The 10,412-nt window shown below is 37.9% G+C and overlaps 1 protein-coding gene across 1 annotated transcript; it reads right to left on the bottom strand.

Annotated features, from left to right (window-relative positions):
• On the bottom strand, positions 1–933 carry LOC101825278 (olfactory receptor 5M10). The gene has a single exon (XM_005064614.2). The coding sequence runs from the start codon at positions 931–933 to the stop codon at positions 1–3; it is 933 nt and encodes a 310-aa protein (XP_005064671.2).
• Positions 934–10,412: the final 9,479 nt, after the last annotated feature.

The raw sequence follows: 10,412 nt of genomic DNA, 5'->3' as shown, positions 1-10,412 counted from the left end.
TTAAAAGAGTTTTCCCTTAATTACCTGTTTCATGGCATTAATGACATCTTTGTTCCTTAAGCTATAGATCAGGGGGTTCAGCATTGGACTCAAAAAAGTGTAAAACACAGCAATTACTTTGGATTCCTCCACAGATTTCTCTGATGGAGGTCTTAAGTACATGCAGAAAAGTGTTCCATAAAATATGGTGACTGTTGTCATGTGGGAACCACAGGTAGAAAAGGCTTTTTGCCTGCCTTCAGCAGAACGGATCCTCAAGATGGCTGCAAAAATATAAAGGTAAGACAGAAGAATGATAGTGAGAGAACTTGAGAGAGTAAAGCCAGCTACCAGGAACATGGCCATCTTTTTGACTTGAGTATCAGAGCAGGCCAGCATGATGAGAGGAGGGTCTGCACAGTAGAAGTGGTTGATTTCACGGGAACCACAGAAAGACAAATGGAAAGTAAGCAGAGTCTGAGAGAGCCCATTCAGGAAGCCAAACACATACGGGAATGTGACTAGAGAGACACAAACGTTCTTGGACATCCTGGTACTGTAATGCAAAGGACTACAAATGGCCACATAGCGGTCCAGTGCCATTGAAGCAAGGATATAAAACTCAGTGATCACCAGAGCAATGAAGAGTAGACATTGTGTGAAGCATCCACCATAGGAGATTGCCTTGTTGTCTGAGATGAAACCATGCAGCATGTTTGGAGTAACATTGGAAGAATAGCAAATGTCTACAAAGGAGAGGTGTCCGAGGAAGAAGTACATGGGCGTGTGCAGGTGGGAATTGGTCCTGATCAGCACAATCATGCACAGGTTTCCTGCCAGTGTGATGACAAAGATGAGCAGAAACACCACAAAGAGGATCCTCGCCAGAACTGGGCTGTCTGTCAGTCCCACAAGAATGAAATCCATGCCTGCAGTGTGGTTTAGGGAGGCCATGTTCTTACACCTTGCAAGTTGAAAGTGACAGGAAATGGGATCAGTGCCTTCTTTTCTATATTGCCCATCAAATTCCATTCATTTCCTCAGGTCCTTCTTTTTACCTGTGGAACAGGTTTTCTTCTCAGTATAGACCCACCTTTCCTGTGTTGTTCTGTTCCCCTGCATCTTTGTGTTATATCACCTCTGTCCCTCTCTCTCTCTCTCTCTCTCTCTCTCTCTCTCTCTCTCTCTCTCTCTCTCTGTCTCTCTCTCTCTCTCTCTGTCTCTCTCTCTGTCTCTCTCTCTGTCTCTCTCTCTCTCTCTCCCACACATATAAAATCATACACACGAGTTTCAATTCATTTCTTCCAAACTTTCTTCCTTACACACACACACACACACACACACACACACACACACACACACACACACACCAACTTGTATTTGGCATACATCTCTGTTTTGAAAGTACCTACTTTTATTATAATTTTTCCCCAAAATTTCTGCAAAAATAAACACAACAGATAAAAATTAGAAATGCAGCTAGTTGCTAATTACTTCTATCATGTAACTTGATCAGTAATATATGTTGGGTTTCTCACTTTTCTCATCAGTGAAAATGTCACACTTCAGATTTTAAAAAATGAGTATTAACTGCTTCTTTTCAGTTACAACCCATAGATATCTCTTATAACTTTAGCTACCTACAGAGAACTTAATATATAATTTGTCATTTACAAAAGAATCATCATCAAAAATTAGTCTTTCTTTTGGCAACTCAACCATTAACTCAAGTGCACATACAAGTGGCATTTATTTATTCTGCTCCATTATTGGAGCTTATAGCAATAAATTAATTGTTCCCATTCCTACAGCACACATAACACTATGTAAATGAAATGAGCCATTTTGTGATGTTAGAAAGTCTCTTCCTGTGAAGATAGCAAATATACAGTCAATAAAAATACAACTATCAGGCCAAGTGTTGGTGGTACAAGTCTTTAATCCCAGCACTCTGGAGGCAGAAGCAGGCAGATCTTTGTGAGTTTGAGGAGAGCATGGTCAACAGAGTGAGTGCCAGGACTCACTGCAAAGCTACACAGAGAAACCCTGTCTCGAAAAAAAATGCAACTATCTTAGAACAAATGTGAATTTTTAGATCTCAATTTTATGTTAATAAATCATTCATGAAAATATTTGCTTCTAGAACCATAGGGCCTTGCACAGTGGCCTCTCTGTCATAAAACCGCAAATCATAGACTTCAGGTATCACACACTCAGTCAACTCTATGCTTGTTCTCCAAGTATACATTTGAGGAACAGGCATATGATGTGGATTCATTAGTGAAACATAAATAACAAAATTTGAATAGAATGGTCATGGGCACCTCAGAAAACAAATATTCTTTCTAAAGTGATAAGACAATATAAACACATTCAAGCTGAATCTTTACTTACCAAATACATAAAATAACTCCCTGTGTATATGTATGTACCATACATTATAGAAACAACGTAGAAAGATTTATAATGTGTTGATTTAAAATAGCCTCATGGGTTTCAAAAGTAATTCATATGTTCTAATTAAGATATTCTATGATACTCAGGGGCAGAACATTAATTTAATTGTTTGAGGGACCAATTTTCCTTTGGGGCCAAAATCTCAACTGAGTTTCCACAGCTTTCCATAGTATGCATAAAATATCAGCATGGTTAGAAACGTATACTAGTATATTAGTTACTTGGGTAAGATCAAGTAGAGTATCTCTTATCAGTTTAATACCTGTTACATACTTAGTATGAAGAAAATATATTAAATGATCTTTTAGAATTATGTTTTGACAAAGGACATTGTACCATTCCAATCACATGTCAACCTGATACTGCAACAAAGCCTGAGCCAATTCACAGAAAGGAATAAAAATAAGTTGTGTCCTAGAAATTTCAATATGTAAGCAAATAACATGAGAAGTTTATTTGCTTGTTTATAACAAGTACACTAAGTATACAACTGTTTCTTCTTCTGGACACAGAGTGAGGTCATGGGGAGAAAGTTCTGCTGCTTGAGAGGTATGAAAAAATAGTTGAAAGGAGATTTCAGCAAATCCATTAAGCTGGTATGAAAGAACCAATCGAGTCTGGTGAATTTTTAGAGCAGGGCTTCAGGACTAAGGCTGGTATTAATTTGATCCATGAAGTTATGTTTTCAAGATACTGAGAAGCACATATGTGTATGAAAAAAGTGATAATTTACATACAAGATGGCTTACAACTTATAATTGAGGAGGAAGTTTAATAATAGACTCAAAAAGGCTTAATTTATTTGGCAAAGCATCCATTAGTTGGTGAAGGCAATGTCATGTGGCAAATGTTTTCTTTGGCACATGTCTTTCAATGGGGAAGTAAATACAAAGCAAACAATTTGAATATGCCAAAATAAAGAATGATGACTACAGAGAGGCATCCTCAATTTCTATAACTATTCAATAAATCTATGACCACTAGCACACTTCTGAGTCAAAATATATTTCTTTTTATTGTGAACTAGAAAATTCAGCATCTGCCAGGTGAATCCTTTTGCAACCTGAGTAAGAAAACTTTCTCTACTTACATTTAATGTGAAACAAAATTAGTATAAAACAGTAAAACTTAGTTCTGGGTTCCAGTATCCTACTGTAGATGGGGAGATTTGAGCCTAATATCCCTAATGACATGCCTCCCAAATTATAATGGAAATCTCAGATGATGAGAATACCAAGGAGTAAGTTGATACAGAATGATTGCATAGGAATTATGACTCACTTCAGACTTTCATTTTGGTGCTATTTCCACTCTGTTGTGGGATTTCACTCCGCTAATAGTTTTGTGGTACCAGCCTTAGAGTGTGCCTTCTGTGTGCAAAAAGGATTTTTACAATGAGTATGAGGAGTCTCTTTCTCTTGGGAGGTCAGAGCAGAAGCAAGCCTTGTGGTCATTCACATCTCCCCTGAGCAGAACAGCAGGACACAGCAGCTGAACTCAAAGCAGCTTCCACATTGTCCTGTATTTGTAAGTCTGTGTTTAAGAATGAATCTCCATAATAATTTTGTAAATGTCTGCATTACACATAGACTAAATATTGTAACTGTAATTCTTGATTGATAGCTATTACGTTATATGTAATTTTACTATGTTAAAATTAATACCTTCATTTTTTGACAGATATTTTCCTGGATGCTGCAAATAAGCATTGATTAATGGGCTTATGAATAAAGCTACTTCAGCCAATAACCAGGAAAAATGTTGGTAGTCAGGAAATCCAAACAAAGATGCGTAGAGAAGAAAGGCAGAGTCAGGGAGATGCCATGTGGCTGCCTGGTAAACAAGATGTAAGGTTACAGTCCACAAGCCTCAAAGTAAAATGTAAAGTGATAAAAATGGGTTAATGTATAGTTGTAGTTAACCAGTAAAAAGACCGAGAATTAGCCAAATAATTATATGTAATATATTAGTCTATGAGTAATTTTTCCATAAGTGTCTATGGGGATGCAGCAGGTGGGATAAAAGCTTATGCAGTGAGAATGGGTGAGACAGAGAAAAAAGATTCAACTACACCACTGTGCTGTGTTCTTTTTCTCTCAGCAATGTCTTATTTATCTACTTAACTGATCACTACTTAACTGATACCAACTTAGCTACTGTTATCCTTATAATGTAATTGGCTCCCATAAACTCATAGGAAGTGGCACTATTAGAAGGTGTAGTTTTATTGGAGAAGGTATGGCCTCATTGGAAGAAGTACATCACTGTGCAGCTGGGCTTTGAGAATTTCTTTGCTCAAGCTCTAATCAGTGTGGCGTGCAGACCACTTCCTGTTGCCTAAGGGTCAAGATGTAGGATCAGCTCCTTTTCCAGCACCATGTCTGCCTGAACACCACCAATTCCCACCAAGATGATAATGGACTAAACTTCAGAAACTGTAAGCCACCCCCAATTAAATGTTTTTCCTGTATAAGATTTAACATGGCAATGGTGTGTCTTCACAGCAATAGAAACTGGAACTTACAGTCTTACTTAATAAAATGAACATCTACAGAGGAAGAGATCCAAAGGCAATATCAAGTACACAAACACACAAACACACACACAGAGTAGCATGAATTAAACACATTTAGCAATACATCCTTAGTGTTCAATAATGCATCAGTATCACATTAACAAAGACACCAACTGGCATTAAGGCTAACTTAAATGCCCTTTCCTGATAATGAGATTGATGACTACCTTATATGCTATCCTGGAACCCTCATACAATGTCTGATAGAAGCAGAGGCAGACACACACAGCTATTTTCAGAACTGAAATCCTGGAACCCAGTTGCAAATAGGAGTGATGAGCAAAGGAATCAAGACCAACCAGGCTGGGGAAAACCACAGAGGCAGCTGACCTAAACAAGGGGGAACACGTGGACCCAGACTGATGACTGAGAGGTTAGCATGGGTCTGATATTGACACTGCCCTCCCTGAACCTGGGTGTCAGAGAAGAGGCCTTGGCATCTATAGGTGCTTGGAGAGTAGATTTATTTATTTATTTATTTATTTATTTATTTATTTATTTATTTATTCCTGGCATACAAATAGACTCTGGGAGTCCATATCACATGGAGGGATGCTCTCTCAGCCTGGACACATGGGGGAGAACCTAGGCCCTGCCAGGGATGATATGACAGACTTTGAAAATCCCACATGAAACCCTTACTCTCCCTGAGAAGCTAAAAGGGGATGGAGTGGGGTGGGCCAGGGTAGGAAAGGAGGGAGAGGGAAATGAGAGTAGTGTTGTAAAAAGATAAATAAAAAATTATTTTAAAAAAGAAAGACATAAAAGCTTAGCTTGTAATATCATTACCTGGTAAATTCAAGACAAGTAAAGTAGATTGTTGATGTCATTCTATTAAAGACTGGTTAAATAAGGAAACTGAGTACAGAGTAGGGTACCAGTCTCAAATATTAAGTTTATGTCATTGATTTTATTTCAATTAATTGTTGTATTAATTTTAATAAAATATAATGTAACAGACTTTATTATGAAATTTAAGAAAGAGTAAGTCATTCACCTTGTGTCTTCCATCCCATCTGTCTCTTGTAGGAGTCTGAATCTGTTTCTTCTTGAAAGCTGACTTAATTATGTGTCATGTGTATGTGGGTTTCATTATGTTTCCATTAATACGATTTCACTCTGATGTTACTGAATAGCACAAAAAGCATAACATTGGGTACGAATGTTACAGTAATTTTTAACTGAATTTTACAAAGGATTAAGTCACTGGCTCCAACTGATCCCCAATGACCCAGACAACAAGTAGCACTAGAAAAACCATCATTGTTTGTCAACCTGTATCCATAAATGTTGCTTTCAAACTTTATTGTAGATTTTAGAAGGTTCTCTATAGTTGATGCTAATGATATACATGCACTGATTTTGTTCAAGGACATAGAAGCATGTGAAATTTAAGGTTACAGCTATGCATTAGCTTAGATTATAAACTGAATAACATGAAGAATTCAAGGCAAGTAAGTTTGACTCTTATGGCATTTTTTTCTTTTTATGACATTTTTATTTTTAAATTTAAATTAGAAACAAGGTTGCTTCACATGTCAGTCCCAGGTCCCTCTGTGTCTCCCTCCCCTTGTCCCACACCCTCCCACCAACCCCACTCCTCCCTTCCCCAAGCCCCACTCCTTTATCCTGGGTGGGTGAGGCCCTGCAAGGGGGGGTGTCCATAGTCTGCCATTTCATCCAGGGCAGGGCCTAGGCCCTCCCCCCAAGTGTCCAGGCTAAGAGACAAACTCTCACTGTGGGATGGGCAGACATGGTCCATTTGTATGCCAAGGACAAATATTGATTTAGTACCCATGGCCCCATAGATTACCTAGGCCTTCTCACTGACACCACATTCAGGGGATCTGATCATTCCCATGCTGGAATCCCAGCCATCAGTCTGGAGTTCAAGAGCTACCCCTTCTTCAGTTATGTCATTTTTTTAAAACCAGGTTAAAAAAAACAGGCTGAGCACACACTAGAATAATTTCAGATGTTTTTCTGACATTACTTGAGCCTTATCATGGGGAGCATCTTGATTTTAAAATTCCATTATTCCAAACATCCAGCAAAGTATGTAATGTTTTAGATTGCTTTGTCACTATTCAGTTAATTTCATTTCATCAAAATTAATTGGTTCTGTATTAATATTTTAATAACATGTAAAATAATAAAATTTATCATGAAATTTAAATCATGTATGTCACTGTTCTTTCTTCATCCTCACCCTCTATTTGCTTCCCCATCTCTACTCACTATTCTTACTGTCCTGCCATGCCAAAATAATTCCCCATATACTACCGCGGTGTGTGTATGTGTGTGTGTATGTGTTAAATTCAGACTATCCTGTCTTTATGAAACTCATAGGTTGCCTTTATCAGAGATGATAACTATGTACATGTGTCTGTTTCACAAGTTTCCTTTTTGTATTCTTTGAGATAATTTAGAAAACAAACAATTCACCACTGAAAGTGTATCATGCAACACCCATTAATATTGTACAGATATTACAATTAACTAATTTTAGGATAATTTAAAAATCCTTTATCGATCTTTTGAGGTCTTCACATCCTACTTCTCAAACTCATTCATCTACAAGTCCCTTCATATCCATCCTCTACACTTGCAATCCCTTGCCACCAAATGAAATAAAATAAAATTTGAAAGGTAAAAAAACATCATGGAAGCTGTAACATGGCCCAGTGAGCCATACAGTTTGCCCTTTAGTCAGTACATCTTTACTTACAAGTGTTAATTGTTATGAGTTTTTGGTCTGGTTTGAGGTCTCTGTCTTCTGTTACACTATGGATGCTGGACTGTCACTGGGGCACCTCTTGGATATCCTGTTGTTGTTGTGTAGTGGAGATCTTGCACCCTTGTATTTGCAGGATCAGTCAATTTGCATGCTCCAATGTGCTTCATTTTCATGTTTGGGGTGAGCTAATTCATAGCCCTGGAGGGTCATTGGGTTCTCAGACAACAAGCTCTTCTTCTTCCTCACCATCAGAATGAGATGTCCAGCACTTCCCTGGCTATCTTACCCAGTGCAGCAGGAAGCATGGGGGTGGGGACAGTTTTCCAGCTCTCACACCCTTGGGACCCACTCCCCTGCATCCACACAAACAGTGCAGTCTCTACTGTATTGTCTTCACACTCCATTCTTTGTCAGCATTCAGACCCTTCAATTATTTCTAGGTACACAAGATATTTACCAAAACATAATAATTGAGAGATTTAAAATATTTCAAAATAGAACTAGTGAGATGGTTCAAAAAATGTAATTATGTATTTGAGATAAATCATTGTGACTCAAAGAATGAAGGAGGAGAATCACCTCCTGAGACCCATCTTCTGACCTCTGCCTGCCAGCTCTTGGACAATTGTGATTCTCTACCCTACACACAAGCACAATATAAACCAAAGGAAATATATTTTAAAATATGCAAATTGTCTTTATCTGGGTCTCTTGCTTTGTATTCATGCTGAGGGAATCCATTTGGAAAGAGGGAAGAGGGATTGATAACATGAGCAAGGGTGGTCAAGATCATGACAGGAAAACCCACAGTCACCCCTGACTCATGCTCCTGGGAGATCACAGACTCTTTACCATCAACTGGGAAGCCTACATGGGACCTAACTAGGCACTCTGCATGTGGAGACAGTTGTGTACCTTGATATGTCTATGAGACCCCTGTTAGTGGGACCAGGATCTATCCCTGATGCATGAGTGGGTTTTTGGAGCCCATTTACTATGGTAGGATGACTTGCTCAGTCTTGATATCAAGGGGAGGGACGTGGCCCTGGCTCACCTGAATGTGCCAGACTTTGTTGACTCCCCATGGGAAGATTTACCCTTTCTGAAGTGTGGATAAGAGATGGGTTGGGGAGAGTAGGACGAAGGGGGAGGAGGAAATACAGTAAATATACAAAATGAATTAAAAAATAAAGCATATATATATACTCATAATATTTACTTCAGAAATACTGATTCCACGAACGCATAGTAAATGAAGAGAAGATTTAAACAGCAATAGAAAAATAAAATTATTTTGTACATGGATGTCATAGTAAAATTATTTTTATATCACTTTGTAATATGTCTTTTAGTGAAACCTACAAGTAAATATTGTTTTGATTGCTTATGTCTTTCAATAGTTTTACATTTGTTATTCCATATTCATTATGTGTTTTCTTGAATACCAAATGACAGTTATAAGTATAAAACAATCAATTATTTATGTATTTAAGTGTACACATGGTACTTTCTTCTGAAAATCAATGTTGATTTTCATGTATGACATAAGATTTCTATTTCATTTTATAAGCTTTATTGAAACATATGAACATGAATTTATTTAAAACCATTATAGAGCATAATCTATGTCACTCATAGTGTTAGATGTAAAGATCATAAAGTTTTTCTTCACATTTATCCTGCATTCCTAGTTAAAATTTCTCTAATTTAATATGAACAAATAAAATATTTCCTTTCATTTTTTATTTAAATTAGAAGCAAGTTTGCTTCACAATCCCAGCTGCTTCTCCCTCACCTGGTCCACCTCCCGCTCACCAGGCGCCCCCCTCTCCCTCCCAATCCCCAATATGAACCCCATAAACAAAATTATCATGTTACCTGGAAACATCAGAAAACAAGGTCTTATATATTTCTAAAATGTAATCACAGACAGCATAGCCATCTATAAATGTTCCTTCACATAAGTACACAAAGGTTTAACCTTATGAAACATTATTTTCAATATCCAATCCAGCATTCTGGTGCATTGAAACTAATAGGTCCCAAAGTTATGATAACAGAGGGGGAAAGAGAAAATACAGGATTTTTATTTATACTATTGTACTATTGATAGACTCTATGTAAGTCTACTTACTTCTGTGCCAAAGATTCCATGTAACATAAACAGACACAATGACTCCTACATTGTATCATTAAGAATATATAAGTGACCCCCTGAATGTGGGTGTCAGTGAGGAGGCCAAGTAATCTATTGAGCCTTGGGCAGCAGATCAGTACCCATCCCAAGTATACACACGGACTTTGGACTCCATTAGAACAATGTGAGGTGCACTCTCACCCTGAACTCTTGGGGAAGGGTCTACGCCCTGCCCTATATGAAATGACAGACTATGGACACCCCCATGGAGGGCCTCACCCTCCCTGGGGGAATGAGGGGATAACGGGGGGGTTGTGGGGGGCGGGCACGGGAGGAGGGGAGGGAAAGGGAGAGGGACCTGGAACTGACTTATGAAGCAACCTTGTTTCTTATCTAAATTTTAACTGGAAAATAAAATATAAAAAAAGAATATATAAGTGAAATGGTCATATAAAATGGGAATTAAATATTGTTTTGAGTAATGATTCATTATTTGCTTTACACGATTTGATTGAAGAGTCACACAT

This window comes from Mesocricetus auratus, unplaced genomic scaffold (genome assembly GCF_017639785.1).
Source record: "Mesocricetus auratus isolate SY011 unplaced genomic scaffold, BCM_Maur_2.0 Super-Scaffold_100004, whole genome shotgun sequence".
NCBI lineage: Eukaryota > Metazoa > Chordata > Mammalia > Rodentia > Cricetidae > Mesocricetus > Mesocricetus auratus.
This window is presented reverse-complemented; position numbering and strand designations above follow the sequence as displayed.

What these genes read in the sequence shown, in the direction of transcription:
- LOC101825278 (XM_005064614.2), bottom strand. Translation starts at nt 933, where the DNA reads ATGGCCTCCCTAAACCACACTGCAGGCATGGATTTCATTCTTGTGGGA.